At 46.8% G+C, this 20198-nt stretch overlaps 1 protein-coding gene across 3 annotated transcripts in view; it reads right to left on the reverse strand.

Moving 5' to 3' along the window:
- Positions 1-20198, reverse strand: part of hacl1 (2-hydroxyacyl-CoA lyase 1) — a 144798-nt gene that overhangs the window by 41633 nt on the left and 82967 nt on the right. For all 3 annotated transcript variants that reach the window (XM_038797804.1, XM_038797803.1, XM_038797805.1), the window contains 2 exons: positions 4109-4210; positions 549-703 (listed from right to left, as the gene is read on the reverse strand). In XM_038797804.1, coding sequence (XP_038653732.1) covers positions 549-703; positions 4109-4210 — 257 coding nt within the window. The remainder of the gene's footprint in view (positions 1-548; positions 704-4108; positions 4211-20198) is intronic.

Genomic DNA, 20198 nt, shown 5'->3' on the forward strand with positions numbered 1-20198 from the left:
ATTTCACAGCTCCTGCCCGGCCAGCGGAAGGAGCTCTGGCAAGGAACAAGGGAAGCCAGCGAAGCTACCCTGTTCGGGCCTTGTGTGGGAGATGGTTGGGGGGGGGGGACCATTCCCATGGCCTGGCTCACCCAAAATGTCTTGTCCCTTACCATCCCATTTCTCCCTGGGGCCTACTTGTAGTACCAGCTGCTGGGGCTACAGAGCTGTCCAATTGGCCAGTAGCTCTCTGAGGCAGGACTTCCTACCAATTGAGAGGCAGAAGTCACATCTCCAGCCATACATGGTTACAATGGTGCTGACATTGGCAACAATGCATTCCCCACTGACCTTTTCAGTGGTGGGGACTGGCAAGTGAAACATGCTGCCCCTGGTGTAAAGCGCTAATCGTACAGCAGATTGGGTTCTCAAACTGATATTGAACTATTGAAACAAAGTATAAGAAGTTTTGCAGAGGTACAAAGCTGTTATTTATATATAAAAATGTTATATATTTTTGAAATTTTGAACAGTTAATAGTGTCCTTTAATTGCTAAGATGGTAATTACCTATGCCGCGGCATGTAGTTTTGCAGCATTGTACGGCCAATGTCCATGGTATTGGCACCTTCGCTGACTATAATGCAATCTTCTGGGAGTAGTGCTTGAATGTTGTGAAAAACAGTGTAGTAGTTCATAGGCAGAGATTTCTGCACAGCCAACGCCTGGAATAAGAAAGTCTTGATCCATTAGGTAATGATCTCTTCTGGTATAAGGTGACAATTCTGCCAAATACAGCTTGTCACCATGGTTAAAATATTATTTTGTGAGTCTGTTGAGGACCATGTGAAGTCATGACCAGTGATAGTGTGGCTAAATTGGTAGCATACTTATTGCAATATGGAAGTTATAAATTCAACTCTCCTTCAGAGCTGTTCTTATGGATGGGTGTGTTCTCTATGTACACGCCAAAATTCCTCATGGAATCACAGGAAATAAGAAATAAGGGCCCTTTGGTCCTTTGAGTTTGCTGTGCTATTCAATATGATCGTGGCTGTTCCTCTTGGCAAAAAAGTATAAAATGACAACATAGATTTATCTGTGTAGACAATCACTACAATTCAAAGATATTGCACATGAAGTACTTTGAGATGGTTTTCCAAAGATATTAGAAGGGGTTATGTAAATACAAGTCTTTCATTCATTCTCTGAGTGATAGCTTGCATCAGTTGGCAACCTGGTAGTTTCGGAGCCAAGAAAATGTGGGTTCAAGTCAAACTCCTAAGACCTAAGCACATTTCTAAGACAATACCTAATTCTAATATTTTGGAGAAGATGGTTGTATTGTCAGGGGTGCAACCCTACAGATATGATGGTAAACTAGGGTTTCAATGCCTGGGTATGGCAGCATTAGTGGTTATGGACTAATCAGCAATCTTAAGGCCTTGTGATTATAGCTAACATGGCAAGTTGTGAAATTGAATTCAAAATGTCTATTAATTTACATGACAGTGAAAGCAGGTGGACTGTTGTTGAAGTCCAATGGATCTACTGGGGAAAAGACCTGCTGCTGCTACCTGGTCAGATATGTGACTGTAGTTCCCACATGACAGAATTGATTCTTAAACCCTCAGGGCATCTCAGAATGGGCAAACAATATTGCCTTGCTGTTACTGTTATATCCAAAATTAAACTAAAACTTTTTAATGACTGGATTTTTGTTTTTGGGGTCAGAACCTCATTGTTGGAGGTATTTCCAGGTCCAGACATCGCACTGTGTCAGCATCTGACATGTGATGGGATTTTGAAGGAAATGTGTTCAATTAAGGGTGGCAGGTGAGCTCTGGCAGCCCTCTAAGGCTGAGAAAATGGCAGCCCCACCATCATAGGAAGATATAGGAAGGTGAGGTGCCCTCTGAGTACACTATCAGTTTTCAAAATAAAAAGTGTCCCCTACTGTGTGACTGCCATTGTGAAAGCCCCTCCATAGGGAGGCCTGTGGCCACATCTGAAGCCATCTCAGCACGTCAAGTGGTGAGGGGTGGGAGAGTTCAAAACGTTGGTGAAGAGCTGCACACACCGGACTCCATCCACCCTGGTTTAATGCCAGAAGGCCACCTCCATGCATCAGCTGAGCTTCAGGCGCCGCAGAAAATTACTGTTGGCCTCAGAACATTGGCCTTAATTGGCCCTTGAATTGCCTCAATAGCACACCTGTGGCTTAAGGTGCAGGTAGTTGTCACCCCCAAACCCACCCCTACTTCAATAGACCTGAGGCAGCAACTTGCTAGCAGACTGGCATGATGTTCTTCGACGCTAATCATCTGGCCCCTGCACCACCACTCCCCCCAACCCTGGGCAGGATTCTCCCATCCTGCGGCAGAGTGTCCACGGTGTCGTAAACGCCGTTGCGTTTTACGACGGGCTGAACAGGCCGCTGTCAGGAGTAATTCTGGCCCCTACAGGACGGTGTGCCGCGGGATGCGCGCATGTGCAGTGGCGCCGGCGCCAATGCGCACATGTGCAGTGGCCTCCTTCAACGCGCCGGCCCCGACGCAACATGGCGCAGGGCTACAGGGGCCGGCGCGTAAGAAAGGAGGCCCCCAGCTACAGAGGCCGGCCCGCGATCGGTGGGCTCCGATCGCGGGCCAGGCCACATCGGAGGCCCCCCCTGGGGTCGGACAACGCCCCTCTCACCCCCCCCCCCCCACACCCCAAACAGGCCGCCACCCGACCCTTCAACGCGGAGGTCCCGCCGGCTCAGAGCAAGTTAGAACAGCGCCGGCGGGACTCGGTTCTTTTCTTATGGCTGCTCGACCCATCCAGGCTCTGCAGAGAATCTCGTTCCGACATGGGGTCGACGTAGTCCGGTCGGGGGTATTCTTCAGCCCGGCCCAGGGCTGGGCGAATCCTGGTCCGCGTCCACTGCAACTTGAAAATTCTGCCCTAATTGGTCCTATTTGAAGTGTAGGATTTTGCTGGTTTTTATATTTCATTCAACATGACCAAAATCAGTCGAAATGCTCAATAATCCGTATCAGTTAGGAAATCTTGCTATTTGTAACACTGTAGTCATTTAACTGCCTAAATGTTTCTGAGAAATGTGATTACGGTGCTCTCTAAATGGTTTTCTCCTTTTTCTATTGATTAGATAGTTACATTAATTGGAAGTGCAAATACTTGTGTTTTATAGCAAATCATAAGCATTTGGGGGAACAATAGACATTTTACAGGTTAATAACTTCTCTGGCCAACCCTCATTAGAAATCACTGCCTTTCACAAAGCACTTCCCATTTGGATTAATAAATTAGCCAGAATAACAACAAACTGACTGGCTTCACAAGAGAAAAAAGTGTTATTACTTCAAGCATAATCCTTCATCATTACTCACTTTCAACAAAGGATTCTGTCCGAGATATAATGCCTACATTTTTTCTTGCAGATGATCATTGACCTGCTTTTAACATTTTCAAATGTTTCAAGGTTTCTAATATTTGTGTGCTCCCTCAACCATCCCCCAACCATTTCTATTATCAAGGTATTTATGTGTGCCACGTGTTTCTTAATGCTAACAGGCTGCCAATATTCCTGTGGACAATATTATTTTCCATGAAAAAGATTAGGGAATAATCTCCAGAGTTTTCTTGCTTGCAAAAAAGAAATGAAGCTGTCAATGAAAATTTACAAAGTGTTTCATTCTAATCTCCACACATAATGTAAAAGTGTCAGTCAAATCCACAAATTAAAAATAAACTGGATAATCAAAGCAAAGCTCACATTTTAAATAGATGATCCAATTTAAATAGATCAGAATCTAGGAGACAGAATTATCCCATCAGTCTTCTTCCCCTCAGCAATACAACATTTTACTACCGTGGAACACGTCACTCTGTGATCCAGCAGAAAACAGCAAATGAGATTTCAAATGTCAGTCAAAACTCACACTTCAATGATGACCTATCAGGCTGCCATGAAAAATGTCATTAAATTAGTAAAAGTTTAAGAAATTCAAGCACATTGAATGGCATAAATGACATAAATCACATCCTTCTGTCAATATGCAGAGCTGAATAACTTCAGTCGATCATTTGCAATTCAAATACATCATTCAATAGTTCTGCCAAATTACCTTGGCTGCTTCTTCATTGTCTTTCATTTTCTCCTTCAGATAAAGCCACCATTCAGCATTGGATGGATAAGTCCAAGGGTTAATCCTGAAGCATTCCAATAACTGAAAAACAAAAGTTGCAGTTGCTTCACTGAATAAAGGGATAAAAAAATTAATACACAGAAAATAAATTGTTTACAGTATTCTCTCATGCGTTGACTTTTTTTAAAGATAGATCTAAACAAGATGATAATAGATGTGAAAGAGACTTCAGGTAATGAAGTGGAACAAGTTTCAGATGACCGGAGCTTGCAAGTACATCATGACTGTTGACAATACTGCACTGAAAGAGAAATGTTCACACAGCCGTTTACTATAGCAAGAGCATGATTGAACACGATGACAACAGGAATCAAGATTGAGGACAGGAAATGTACATCTTATGCAAGATGTGTAGATATATAAACAAAGCTGTATAGATTTCCAGAACTTCATTTGGTTGTGGTGTACACATCGTACCAACTTTTGACTGAAGGAGGCAAATAAACCAATATGGTTTTTCAAGCATCAGATCTCATGGGCCTTGTTTCCCGCAGAATGGGAATAAAGTTCATACTGTGTGGAAATTAAACAATTTCTTGTTTATACTATTAAATACTAGTTGGGGAGGTGGTGGTGTAATGGTATTGTTGCTGGTGCAAAGGTTAAGTTTGTATACACTAGAACCTAGAAGAGGAAGAAGCTTACTCAAAACCATCAAGATCCTGAGGGATATTAAGAGGGTGGATGTGAAGAGGATATTGGGGATAGGCAAGAACGTAGGGTTGAAGTTACAATCAAATCGGTCATAATCTTATTGAATGGTTGAGCCTGTTCGAGGGGCGAAGTGGTTTATTCCTGCTCTTAATTCGTATGTTCATATGTTAGACTAGTAATCCAGAGACCCGGTTAATGCTCTGGGGATCTGGGTAGAGTTTGAAATGAACAAAAAATAATCTGGAATTATCAGTCTAATGATTACCATGAAACCATTGTTGGTTGTCCTAAAAACCCATGTCCATTTGGGAAGGAAATCTGCTGCCCTTACCTGGACTGGCCGACATGTGACTCCAGACCCACAGCAATGTGGTTGACTCTTACCTGTCCTGAAATAGCTTAGCAAGCCTCTCAATTTTATCCAACCACTACAAAAACGACAAAAAGGAATTAGGCCAGCTAAACCACCCCGCATCCACGTCAGCACCGGAAACAACAACAGAAAACTCAACCCTTTCGATCCTGCAAAATCCTCCTTACTAACATGAAGCCTACTTGGGACAATAAGTGATAATTATCATTATTATTATTATTATCTGGGGGCTTGTGCCAAAATTGCTATCTCACAGACTAGCCAAGCAACAGCCTGACAATAGTCATACTCACGGAATCCAGAATCAGACCTCACAATGTGTTCAGACATCACAAACCCTGAGCATGTCCTGTACCAGTAGTAGAACAGGCTGCAAAGGTAGTAGAAAGGTGCTATGCAGTCGGGTGGGATGAGCCTAGGAGTCTGCAACATCAACTTCGGGGCCTATGAAGTCTCATGACATCAGGTCAAACATGGGTAAGGAACTCTGTGATGACCTAGTCCATGGTCATATCTTTACGAGTGACTGGCGCACTGCCAATGTGAAGACAAAGTCCCGTATTCACATTGAGGATACCCTCCATCATGTGTGCTCTTGTAGCAAGAGCAGGTCAGAAGCTATGGATCCTGCAGCGAGTAACCCATCTCCTTACTCCCCAAAGCCTGTCCACAATCTACAAGGCACAAGTCAAGAGTGCAATGGGATACTCTCCACTTGCCTGGATGAGTGCAGCTCCAGCAACACTCAAGAAGCTCAACACCATCCAGGACAAAGCAGCCCCCTTGATTAGCATCCTTTCCACAAACATTCACTTCTTCCACCACTGATGCACAGTAGCAGCAGTGTATACCATCTACAAGACTCATTGCAGGAACTCATTAAGATTCCTTAGACAGCCACTACCACTACCCCCTAGAAGGACAAGGACAACAGATACATGGGAACACCGCCACCTGCAAGTTTCCATCAAAGTCACTCACCAACCTGATTTGGAGATATATTACACTTCCTTCACTGTCGCTGGGTGAAAATGCTGGAACACCCTCTCTAACAGCATGGTGGGTGTACCTACACCACATGGACTTCAGCAGTTCAAGAGGGCAGCTCACAATCACCTTCTTAAGGACAATTAGAGGTCGGCAATGAAAGCTGGCCTAGCCAGCAACGCCCACATCACTTGAATGAATAAATAGAAAAGTCCTACACTTCTCTTAAACCGCTACAGTTAAATGAAAATTCCCGAGAATTTTATTTATGCGTGGCAGTTTTTTGATGTTTATTGTTCCCCACTGATGATGGGTGTTACCCATTGCTGTAATACAACAAAACAAACATGAGCAATTTAACACATGACTGTCTCAGCACTAAAAATGCAACATCTTACTGTAATAAATAAAGTCCTCTTGAATATTTTGTAATATTATTTATCTACCTGGTTAGGATGTGAAGATTTTTAGGTATTTAAATTATAGAGATTTGATAAGCGGGGTGGGGGCAGCGGGGTGCAAATACAGCAAACTATTCTCTTTGCTGGATTACTCAGGAAAAGGAGATATCAGTCAGGATTCCCACCAAGTTGAGCCAAGGTGGGACGGTGCTCAAAATGGCGGGCAGGATCGATTGAGGGTTTCTGCCCTCATTTTGGTTTCCAGCAATTTTTGCCAACGTGGGATAAATATGCAAGTAGTCAGCAGTGCTCCTACCCTTGTTCGCTCCATTGCAAGGGTGGGATGTTCTACCCCTAACCCCCCTACAATTTCTGTTGAATCACCGTCATCCCGTAAGGATACATAGTACATGGCACCTTGGAGGAGCTGTGAACCACAGGGGAATCAAAGTAAAAAGGTCACTTGTTCCTGGAATTCCTTGATGAACAGACCATTTGTTTTGAAATACAAAACAAGAATCTGGGGCTGGATTCTCCGACAATGAGGCTATGTCCCCACGTACAAACGGTGGAGTTTTACTCCAGAGATTCCTATAAAAAAGTTGACCTAATTGAATGCCCTGGAGGGTAGTTGGCAAGGACTGGAGTAAATCGCGCAGCTTAAGCTGCGGATACGGGCTCCCGCACTTCCGGTTCAGAGTCCGCGCATGCACACAGTGGCGGCTTTCAGCGGCTGCGCCGAGCTCCATGACGGACTCGGACCGCAGAGCCAGACGTAAAAGTGAGACCCACACGATCGGCCACGCGCCTGCACATCTAACCCTGCAGATCTAAACCCCGGCCGCCTATAAGGGCCCCCCCTCGGTCTCCAATCGCCCCGCCCCCAACCAGGGTGGCCGCGGACTGAGTCCGCAGCCGCCATGCCAGCATCCCGACCGGCAATAGGTGGTTAGTTCCACGCCGTCGGGAACTCAGCTGGTCGGGAGCAGATGATTACTGGGCAGGTGTCTTGCAATGATCCCCCCAGCGGCGGGGCGTACTTGGCGGTTATGCCGATTTTCAGGTCCGGCGCTGGGCATGATTATGGCGTGAAATGGATTCTTTGCCCCCGCGCCGGCCGCAATTTCAGCGCCGAGCTTCAGAGAATCCAGCCCCTGTTCTTTCAGTCACAACAGTTAGATGCCTTATTATAAGTTGAAACATGTTTTTACTGCAGTGATTGATCATAGGGCTCATCCTGCAAAGTTAAGTTGAACATTATATTGATAAGCATTATTTAAATGTTGATTTCATAGATTTCATAGAATTTACAGTGCAAAAGGTGGCCATTTGGCCCATCGAGTCTGCACCGGCTCTTCGAATGAGCACCCTACCCAAGCCCATACCTCCACCATATCCCCATAACCCAGTAACCCCACCTAACACTAAGGGCAATTTGGACCCTGAGGGCAATTTAGCCTGGCCAATTCACCTAACCTGCACATCTTTGGACTGTGGGAGGAAACGGGAGCACCCGGAGGAAACCCACACACACACGGGGAGAACGTGCAGACTCCACACAGACAGTGACCCAAGCCGGGATTCGAACCTGGGACCCTGGAGTTGTGAAGCATTTGTGCTAACCACTATGCTGCCGTGCTGTGCTAGATGCATTAGAGTACTTTTCCCATTCGGTAAAGTGCACTTATACATTCAAAACTGAAAAAGAAAGTGGTTTGGAAATTTGGTATTGAAATCCGAAATAATTTAATGTACACTGTGCTTTATATTTTAAAATCAAAAGCTGGTTTTCAGCTTTCATTCAGAAATGCCGGAGTGGTCTCCGCAGCTCCGGCAGCCAAAAACCGGCGCGCCACGGCCGGCCCCAATCGTGGGCCAGGTAGGCCCCGATCGCGGGCCAGGCCACCGTGGAGGACTCCCCGGCGTCGGATCCCCCCCCCCCCCCCAGGACGGCCCGCGCAGACAGAACTCCGAGGTCCAGCCGTGTGGGACCATACGTAACCCAAGCCAGCGGGACTCGGCCGAACTTTCATTCAGAGGAAAATAAATCAGTCACTTGCCCCTCAACTGCATTGATTGATAAGCCATCAAAAAACCAAGCCAACTGTTTTTCCAATTTCAATAGACTTCATTGTTTTCAGTAACGAGGGTTTGTTTTGACAGCTGAGCTCATTATAAATGATTGGCACAGTTTCAAAAGCTCTTGAACCATTTATCTCAGAAAAGGGGTTGCGTAGATAATAAAAACAGAAAATGCTAGAAAGCCTCAACAGTCCTGGCAGTATCTGTGGAGAGAGAAGAGTTAACATTTCGAGTTCTGTATAACCCTTCCAAGAGGCTTACGGACTCGATATGTTATCTCTGTTTCTCTCTGCACAGATGTTGCCAGACCTGCTGAATCTTCCCAGAATTTTCAGTTTTTATTTCAGGTTTCCAGCATCCACAGTATTGTGTTTCTATTTTAGGGTAGTGTAGATAGTTTGACAGTTTAAGCAGTTGTTAAAAGATTAGTTGTCTTTGTTGTGCAATAGAATGACCACTTGAGAGGGTTTCACCTTTATGAGTAGCTCTGGAGTTTTATTCAGTATGAAGTATGTTTGAATGACATCTCTCTTTGATTGTTAGAAGTTACTATTTTCATGTCCATTTCAGATCCTTCCTATTACTATTACATGACTCCTGAGATCTACCTATAGTGGAAACAGGATGAGTGGTTGTTGAGGACAAATAGAGGACATGTGAGCGAATGGAAGGGACATGGAGGCGTGAGGGGACGTGGAGAATGTATGAACGGGGCATGTGCAGAGGGTGGGTGTTATGGACAGATATTGAGGATTAGGCTTTGAGAGCCTGACATGCATCATTACAAATGTCCCACTTAAACAGAGGTGGGCTTTCTCGCCGACTGGCCTGGCCATCCGCCCACTTTCATTGCCGCTTCAGGCCTGACTCTGCAGGTGGCAGGACCTGACGTAATCTCTCCCTGTCTATCTGGAAAGGAAATATGCCAGGCAGCGGCTTATTTAAAGGACTTGGATCTTCCACGTCGAGAAGCTTCCAGATTCGATTTTCCCGCTTCCTCCACAAGAAATCGGCCTACCACCTTAAAATTCGGACTAAGTCAGTTAGGAGTGGAATCGTAAAACATTTTTTGACACAGAAGGCAGTGGAAATCTTAAATGCTTCCCTTGAAAAGTTGTGGCTGAGTCGATTGAAATTTTTAAGACCGAGATCAAGAGATTTTTGTTCGGTGAGTTTATCAAGGGATATACAGAAAATATGGATAAGCGAGGTTGAGGTACAAATCATAAAATGGTGGTATAAAATCAAGTTAATAAATATACTATGTTCCGATATTAAAAAGTAAGCTTCTTGTGTATTACTCCACATAGCCTCTTATTCCAAGATAATCACATTATAAAATATTTAACTGTCTGCCATAACAGTGGCAGAATTTTGCCTAAGATTCAAGGATCAGGATTTTTGTCCTTTGGGTTCGAACCCCATTTTTGGGGTGAAATGGGGGTTACTACGTTGCATGCATGGTGAACAGTCAACTGCCAGTGATTTTCCTCAAATTGACCAATTTGTGGCCCAAGGGCAAACTCCCCGGCTGGGATTCTCCAATCCTGCAGCCAAGTTCTGACACCGGCGTGAAAAGTGGCGCGAGCCCACTCCCACGTCAACGGGCCTCACCTGGCAGTTATCCACCCCTTCCTAGGGGGCTAGTACGATGCCGGAGTGGTCTCCGCAGCTCCGGCAGCCAAAAACCGGTGCGCCACGGCCGGCCCCAATCGTGGGCCAGGTAGGCCCCGATCGCGGGCCAGGCCACCGTGGAGGACTCCCCGGCGTCGGATCTCCTCACCCCCCCCCCCCCCCTCCCCAGGACGGCCCCCGCAGACAGAGCTCCGAGGTCCAGCCGTGTGGGACCATACGTAACCCAAGCCAGCGGGACTCGACCGAACTCGGCAGGCACTCGGCCCGTCGAATCGCTCGACCGGCGTAGCGTCGTTCCCGCGGGCGCCCCAAAATCGCCGCCAGAGAATCGGCGAGCCGCCGTGGTGCAATTCTCACGCCTCCCTTGGGGATTTTCTGACCCGGCGTGGGGTCGGAGAATCCCAGCCCCCATCTTTGCAAGCTGTTGATGCTAGACAGCCAACTCCATCTCAGAGGACGCAACAGGTTGTCTTTTATGTTCAGGAGGTGGGAAGCTACCTCAAAATGGAGGGCCTTTCTCCAACCTTTTAAAATTTTAAATAAATAATAGACACAGCAGCTGTGCCACAACCCACCGAAGGATGGCCAATGGCTGCAATGGATCTATACGGTCAGGGAAGGCCTCAAATCCTGCATGGTACACCCACTGACTAACCCTGTCCTGATCCCACTACCCCACTGATCCAAAGACCCCACTACTCAACCCGACTACCCCTCCACTAACCCTAACTCCTTAACCCAAATTGCCTCTGCCAACTGGTGCCAACTACCCATCCCCAACCAACTACTCACCCCAGAAAGACCCAGCTTCAACTCAGCTATCTCCCTGATCGCTTGGCTATCCCCTTGACTGACCTGACTGCTACTCCGTCCTGATCCAATTACCCCTTGACCAACTGATTACTCCCCAACCTGACTACCCTCCCGCTGACCGGATCTGACTGCCCCGTGACAGCCTGAGACATTCTGGATGGGCCAGGTAGTCTTTTCTTGTGCCCCACCTAACCTTTCAAACACTAAGGGGCAATTTAGCATGGCCAGTCCACCTAACCAGCTCATCTTTGGACTGTAGGAGGAACCCGGTAGAAACCACGCAGACACAGGGAGAACATGCAAACTCCACACAGTCACCCAAGGCCGGAATTGAACATGGGTCCCTGGCGCTGTGAAGCAGCGGTGCTAACCACTGTGCCACCGTGCCGTGAGTGAAGAGACAGAAAGAACTAAGCAAAGTCAGTTCATCATAATTAAACTAGTAAATCCCAATGGGGTCCTCAATGCTGTATTATGGGTCAAAGGCCTCTTCTAGTTCAACTTATATCGGAGAAAGAAATCCATGCTGCAAGTGCAGTAGTCATCAGACCTGGTCACTGGGGAGTATTGTTAGTTCAAGCCTCACCACCGGTTTATGAAAGACTTAACCCATGCCACATTCATGATCTACTATGCAAGTTATTCAAGCAGCTTTCTTCACATGCTCCTCTAATTTCCCATTTCTTCATCTGTGTAACTGCACACAAATAGTAATGCAGCCGTTTCATATCCTGAATTAATTGAAAATGACTATTTACCAAAAAGATAGAATGTGTGGTTGTATTAGCAGAAATTACAATGTTTGCTACTAAGATAATTAGAGCCTCCTTTATTTTAGATTTTGTTGAAGTCGTGCATGTGTCATAGAAGCAATGGAAAGACAGAACTGTAATTTGTACAGCACTCAAACTGGATTCAATTGCTCCCAAACCACTCTCAGGCTGCGCTATTCTACACTAAAGAACAAAGAAAAGTACAGCACAGGAACAGGCCCTTCGGCCCTCCAAGCCCGTGCCGACCATGCTGCCCGGCTAAACTACAATCTACTACACTTCCTGGGTCCGTATCCCTCTATTCCAATCCTATTCATGTATTTGTCAAGATGCCCCTTAAATGTCACTATCGTCCGTGCTTCCACCACCTCCTCCGGCAGCGAGATCCAGGCACCCACTACCCTCTTTATAAAAAACTTGCCTCGTACATCTACTCTAAACCTTGCCCCTCGCACCTTAAACCTATGCCCCCTAGTAATTGACCCCTCTGCCCTGGGGAAAAGCCCAGTCTTAGACCAATGGTTATAGAGTGCTAAGTAGAGTTGGCAAGGCTCACTATTATAGGTTACAGTGTTGTGCCTTGCACTTTGCCCATAAGATGATTTACTACTGGTACAACTAGCCAAAACCATCACATCCAGCACATACTTCCTTTACAGCTGATTGGTTTACATTCAAATTCATCCCAACTATATTCTACTTAATTTACAGATACACAAATGTAACCATTGTGAATTGAACCAGTCAAATTGCTGCAAAATTTTTTTCATCTGTTTTCCTTTTCTCAACGAACAGAATGAAAATAAGATATTCTAACATATAGCCCGGATTTTCCTCTCAAGCACACAAAATGCAATTCGGGCTATTTCGCAGCTTACGAAACATACACCCAACTCATAACTGACTTTTCCCAAAATAATAATTTTTCAAGCAAAGGGCAGGTTCCAGTGCACTTTGTTACCACACTGCAGCACTGGAACAGTTTGGTTGATGAGGTGGCATGGTAAAAAGGCCTGCCTCGGTTCTCAGGCATAGCAACCCAGCTCCCAACATCATTCATAAACTCCCGCCAATTCTTACCCCTCACCTATTTGGTGCTAAAAATCAACCAAGCATTCATAATGGCCGCAGCTTTCAAAACAAGCTTTCAGCTCCAGACCTACCTGAAATTCAAAGAACAAATGGTGTCTCTTCCATTTCAGATCAGATTATTCGCAATCAGCAGAATAGGTGGTTAGATGGAGTCAGGCCCGCTATACCTGGCACAGATCAGAGGCGACCACTGGGGCTGCCGGGTGCCACGGTGGGCTATTTAAAAGGCCCGCCTTGGTTCTCTGGAATTTTATCTTTGTTCTTTTGTTAAATATTTGGTCATCTAGCCCTTGGCCTGTCACCCTCCATCCAACCCCTGTGCCCAACTGGTACTGACTCATGCCCCCACACACTCCCCATGACCTCTCATACCCTTCATGCCAATTAAAACCCCACTGACTCTTATAACCTCTTATACCAACTTAAAGCCAATTCATGACCCCTCCAGCCCCATGGCTACTTATAGCCTCAATGCCAACTTAATGAGAACTGATACCCATACACACCTTATGCCAACTCACCCAGTATCCACAATGAGCATGCCTCAGACACCTGTCTAAGCACTTTTACAGCTTTAACTATTACTGCACCCATTCAGGAAAGCTTATGTAATACAATTAAATCCCCTTAAATCCTTCATAAAAACAAACATTTGTACTCAAAATCCCGCATCAAAGATGGCTAATCATTTCATAACCACTTTGAGCTATCGATCAAACTCTAAACTTACAACCTCCACGCCCACAACGCTGTGGATAATAAGTTTGGAAAGCAATCAAGATACTATAATGATAGCGCTTAGAGTACTGTCAACAAACAGTTACTGAAACTGCTGGGACAGATTTTTTTTTGAACTCGCAGAGTCAGGCAGATTTTTTTTAATTTTAAAAAGCTGGCTATTTAAATAACTTGACAACCTGGCAGTACTACGCATTCTTCCCATTGAGTCTGCACCAATCCTCTGAAAGAGCACTCCAGCCAAGTGCACTCCCAGCCCTATCCCAATATTCCCTTAATCTAACCCACACATCTTTGGACACTAAGTGGCAATTGATCACCTAACCTGGAAGGAAACAGGAGCACCTGGAGGAAACTCATGCAGACATGGGGAGAATGTGCAAACTCCACACAGTTACCGAAGGTCGGAATAAACCCAGGTCCATGGCACTGTGAGACAGCAATGCTAACCACATGCCACCGTGCCACATGTGGTAGCCACGTCCATCTCCGATCTCCCTCCACCCCGGCAGAAATTGGATTTGTCAGATTTGGAAGCGTCAAAATCTGGTTCTCAAACCTCAGTCCAAAGCCTGACTGGGGAGATAGCTAGCACAGTTTTCTAGTTTTTCATGCACTATGACACTTTATCAATTGGAAAAAAGACTGTTGTGCATGTTAGCACTTACATAATGCTGGGCCATGTAATACTCAACCTATCTTTGCAGTACAAAACTCTATGACTAATCTACATCAAAAACACATCAATATTATAATACAGCATGTAATAGCGGTATTTGAAGGAGTAAAAACATTTAGTACTTAACTGTCACAATGTTCCTGATTCCTCGTCAGGCTTCCCCCACTGGTTACGAACTTTCCAAAACCCACACAAGCTCAGAGATGATATGTGTGTGTTTTACACAAAAAACATTCCAAATCGCCAAAAGACCAGATAAAACCAATTGGGGTTGAAGGCAGAGGAAATTAATTTTTGCAGCCAAATAAAAATCACAATGACATGTTTCCCGACCCAAATTCTGTCTCAGTTGTGTGACAGAAATCTGGCCCATTAACTTTAAATTACTATTACGACAATGGGCATTCTCTCGGGTACAGTGGTGCTAGTTATTCTGATACGTCTTTCGAGTCTTATGTTTAGGGATGTATTGTAATGTTTAATATTTAACAACATGATAATGTAACCCAGGATTGGAACAGTGATATCCTCTCATCCTCTGAGCAACTGAACGTTACAGAAATACAATGTGTGAAAAAAGCAATCTTTTCAAAGATGGGGAGAAACATGCTGTAAGCGGCCTGTTTTGAACCATTAAGCTGCTTCATTTCATGGTTGGTAGGTAATTTCCATTAATTTGGCTTAAACTCGCATCTCTCCTCAAAACCTTGGGCCTGGAATCTGCAATAATAATGTTAGCAAAACTAGCAGCATTCAGCATCATTACTCCAACTAAATGATTTTTAGACCACTACGGGATCATAACTGGAGGCAAACAGGAGCTTAAAAATAATTGTGTCACCACCAGCAGAGACTGGTTTGAATCCAGGCCCTGGGTCACTGTCCGTGTGGAGTTTGCACATTCTCCAGTGTCTGCGTGGGTTTCACCCCACAACCCAATGATGTGCAGGTTTGGTGGACTGGCCACTCTAAATTGCCCCTTAATTGGAAAAAAATAATTGGGTACTCTAAAAAAAATTTTTTAATTTTGCAGAGGTTGGATGGGGAAGAGGGACATTCAGCAGGGCTAGCACCCCCCCCCCCCCCCCCCCCCCCCCCGCATATTTTAATACACGGAGAGTCCACACTATGTAAATAACTAGTTTTATTTACAATACGGTATATGTAGTGCTCAGTAACTCCCTACTGGGTTCCTCTCTAGTCATTGCCTTACTAGTCGACCTCTTGTGCATTAAGCTCCTCCCTGCCCCTTGTGGGTGAGCTCAAACTCTGCGAGGACCACGGGGAAGATAATCATTCCCACCCTGTAGGTCCCAGGCAGGATATTACATTCCTCCCCCTCAAGGTCCAAAGACCCCCATAGCGATCGATGAGGAGAAGAAGGAGGACCAGGTGGAGGACATCGGACTTCAGCTCTGGCAAATAGTCATGTACCTGATGCACCGGAGCAGTCGGCGAATACCTTGCTGGTGAACATCGTCTCTGCGGCAGGAACGCAGTGGTGAGCAATCGGAACTATGTGGCTGAACTGTTGAATCGGTGCCAAGGCCTCAGATGTCTGCCCCTCGATTTCAGAGTTGGAAGATACAATGTCGGGCATTCGCCGTCTAGAGAGACTGGAGATGTCACAGCAGGCTGATTAGCCAGAGGATCCAGGACAGGTTTCTTCCAATGAACCTCCTCAGCGAGCAACCTCCATGAGCTAATGTCTCATGAGTTGCCCCCAATCCAAATGCTGTCTCATAAGTTGCCCCCACACCGGAACCTAGTAAGAAACTGGTCAGTGAGCGCCGTAGTTGAAATTACGAACAAACACTATGTCGTCAGACACAAAGCATCAAAGAGGTCAACGTCGAACTGGGTGACACCCTTGCAAATCTTGATTATGGTGCACCTTTGTGACGATGTCTGGGATAATCAATCTCAGTCGTGTGAAAAGCCTACAACCCATTAACATCTCAGTGGGGGCCACCCCAGTCACTGAAGCAGCGTGGTCCTATATGAGAATAGAAAACATGCCAGCCTGGTGTCCAGCAAGCCCAAAGTCTGTTTCTTTACCCCCTGTTTAACTATCCGCACGGCCCTCTCTGCTAAGCCAATGTTGGATGGTATGGGGCAGGGCGGACATGTCGAATCGCATTGCTTTTCACAAAAGTGGCAAATTCCTCACTCTCTGTTACGCGCACCTCAGGGATCCCATGGGTGGAAATAGAAATGTGCAATCACTCAATGGTTGCCCGGGAGGTGATCATTGCCATCTTCTGGTCCTCCGGCCACTTTGCGTAGGCGTCCACCAGGACAAGAAGCATCGAACCCAGGAATGGACCAGGGAAATAGTCATTTACACGATCCCAAGGGCACTTCGGCCACTCCCAAGGGTATAGGGGTACCATCACACGGGATTTTTAGTGCTCTTGACAGATGGAGCACTGTTGGGCCAACGTCTCGATGCCCATGTCCAAACCAGGCCACCAGACATATCTTTTCACTAGCATCTTCATTTTGGACACTCTGGAGCGCCTGTTGTGAAGGTCCTTCAACACGATTGCCTGGCCCTTCACCGGAACAACAATCCTTCTGCCCCACAGGAGAGTACCATCTTCTACGGTCAGCTCTGAGTACTTTGAGGAGAAAGCCTTCAACTCCCTTGGTAGCTGTCGATGCTGGTCACCGGGAAATGAACCCGAGTCCCTGGCGCTGTGAAGCAACAGAGTTAACGACTGTATGAGACAGGACTGCCCCAATCCCACGTGACGAATAATGGTATCAAAGGATCAAAATGCGTCAACACTCCCAAAGAGACCAACCGCTGTCTCACCTTCTTGAAATGCTTCATGCTGACCTTGCTGCATTCCCAAGTCTAGTGCTTCTTGAGAAGCAAGTGAAGGGGAGATCAGGACAGTCCGCAAATTAAGGATGAATTGGCCATAGTAATTGACCATTCAAAGAAAAGAACGAAGCTCTGTGGCATCTCGCGGGGTGGGGGCCATTTTGATGGCTCTCACTTTCTTGGAAACTGGGTGCAGGCCGTCTCAGTCCATCTGATACCCAAATATACGACTTCTTTCCCAAGAAACATGCACTTCACGCAGCAGCTCCTATACTCTGAAAAACGCTTCAACACCGCTTCGATATTCTGCAAATGTTCTTGGGCCGTGGTTCCTGTGACTAGTCTAAATAAACTGCAACACACGCCAAACCATGCAGGATATTCTCCATAACACACTGAAAGTCTGCGCATGCTGAGGATACATCCAACGGGAGCCGGATGTACTCATAGAATCCCTTGTGCGCACTCATCGTGACGTATTGCGTGACGATTTGTTGAGCTCCAGCTGCAGATAAGCATTGTTCATGTCTAATTTTGCAAATGTGCAGCTATCGGCCAGTGTAGCATAAAGATCCTTGATGCGGGGTAAAGGACAACGGTCTAACCTCAAAGCCGTGTTCACCGTCAATTTATAGTCTCCGCAGAGGTGGACCTGAAGCTTCAATCGGTGAAGCACACAGGTCTAATGATGCTCAAACTCTCCAAGCGATGAAGTTCAGTCCTAACTTTCTCTACTGAAGCTTGGGAATGAGGGCTAGGCCTCCGGGTCCATCTGGATCTTGGCCACAGTCCCTTTATTTGTACCTAAGCCATGCTGGAAAACCTCAGGGAACTTGCTCAGTATCGTACACAGACCACCAGATCCCATTTAGAGGATATGTTGCCAATCCAATTGCAGCTTATGCAGCCAATCATGGCCCATCAGGTTAGGGCATCTTTCTCGCAGGAAGTGAGGGAAAGGCGAACAAATTGGTGCCCAAAACTACTGGAGTAAGGGCCATCCCCACAATATTGAATTGTTCCCTCGTTTCAGTGGCCACACAAGCCGCCGTTTCAGCAAAAGTCAAAGTGTGCACCCCCTGTTTAATCAGATCAAAGGTGCTCTGCACCACCATTGAAATGGCAGCTCCCGTATCCAATTCCATTTGGAGCATGTGGCCATTTACCTGAATCGGGACAAGAATTGGGGCCACACGGGGCTCTGCCAAACAGTTCAGTTACATTTCAACCTCATCCGTGGCTTCTTCTGAGTCATCTAACTGCAAGGCCCAGCCTCGGGGCTGACGCCTACCTCGGCCCAGGGCGCCTGGAGCGCTGGCCCTCCTGTTGCCCGTGGGTGTGCCAAGACCGGCGCCCGCACGTCACACATGGACTGGAATCACCTTTAGCCGACTCCAGGATGTCCCACATCCTGATGGCTGGCTCTTTGCCCAGAGGCTGGAGTCGCCACGGCGGTCTGTCCGGGCCACGGGGATACCACGCAAGGTGCGATGCCCCAAAACGTTCACCTCTATCCCTTGTATTTCTTGGACGCTGCGTTCTGCGCTTTCTCGGGTCCAAGAGATCTGCAGCGCCTCTTGAAAAGCCAGGGAGGTTTCGACCAAAAGTTCTTTTTGTGCTTCCATATTATTTATACCACAGATCAGCTGAAAAACCACGTCAAACTGGGTCACACGTCTGTTGCAGCCCCCGTCTGCAGGAACCGCAAATTTATCCCAATGAAACCGATGGCACCTTCAAAACATGGAGAGAAGGCTAAGGGGTACTAACGTTAAGAGACATGTATGTGGAAGCAGAGTAGCAACCCTGGGGGAGCTAACAGAGAAGCTCCAGCTCCCAAAAGGGAACGAGCTCCGGTACTTGCAGTTGTGTGACTTCCTTCACAAGGAGACCACAACGTTCCCCAGACATGCTCTTCTGGACAGACGACTAGCACTAGACTTGCTAAGGGATGGTAAATGTGGCGACATATTGTCAGAAGGTAGGCAGCACGGTAGTTAGCATAAATGCTTCACAGCTCCAGGGTCCCAGGTTCGGTTCCCGGCTGGGTCACTGTCTATGCGGAGTCTGCACGTCCTCCCCGTGTGTGCGTGGGTTTCCTCCGGGTGCTCCGGTTTCCTCCCACAGTCCAAAGATGTGCGGGTTAGGTGGATTGGCCATGCTAAATTGCCCGTAGTGTCCTAAAAAGTAAGGTTAAAGGGGGGTTGTTGGGTTACGGGTATAAGGTGGATACGTGGGTTTGAGTAGGGTGATCATTGTTCGGCACAACATCGAGGGCTGAAGGAAGGGCCTGTTCTGTGCTGTACTGTTCTATGTTCTATGTTCTAAGAGGCAAGGGCCCCACTGGATGAAACGCGAGGAAGATGGGAGGGGGAACTCATGCGCAGGTCTGCGCCTAACACAATTAAATAACAGGGCGCACCTGGGCAGAACACAGATGAGAGGGTTCTCCCTGGAGATGAAGGATAAGTGCGAACGATGTCAGAGGGTTCCGGCCAACCACATCAACATGTTCTGGTCCTGACCCAAACTCCGCGGTCCTGGACCGCTGCCTTCGAGGCCATGCCCATTAGTGGTGGTCCTCGGGGTATCACAGCATACAGAGCTCTTTGTGGGGAGGGAGGCCGACGCCCTGGCATTCGCCTCCTTGATTGCCTGGCGGAGATTTCTGCTTGGATTGAGGTCAGCAGCACCAGCCAACACCTCAGACAGGCTATCCGACCTAGTGGAGCTTCTAAAGGAAGAAAAAAATGAAATACGCCATCAGGGGAAAAAATTCGCCAAGCTGTTTGTGACCAGTAGATGGAGATGTGTGTGTGGGGGAGCGAGGAGGAGGGGGGAGGGGGTGGCAGTGGGGACAGGGGTGATGAAGTGAGAAACAATCAGAGACGGGAACTAGATGATGGGGGAGGGGGGAGGAGAGGACACCGAAACCACAACGCGGAGAAAGTA

Source organism: Scyliorhinus canicula, chromosome 5, assembly GCF_902713615.1.
Source record: "Scyliorhinus canicula chromosome 5, sScyCan1.1, whole genome shotgun sequence".
Taxonomy (NCBI): Eukaryota; Metazoa; Chordata; class Chondrichthyes; order Carcharhiniformes; family Scyliorhinidae; genus Scyliorhinus; species Scyliorhinus canicula.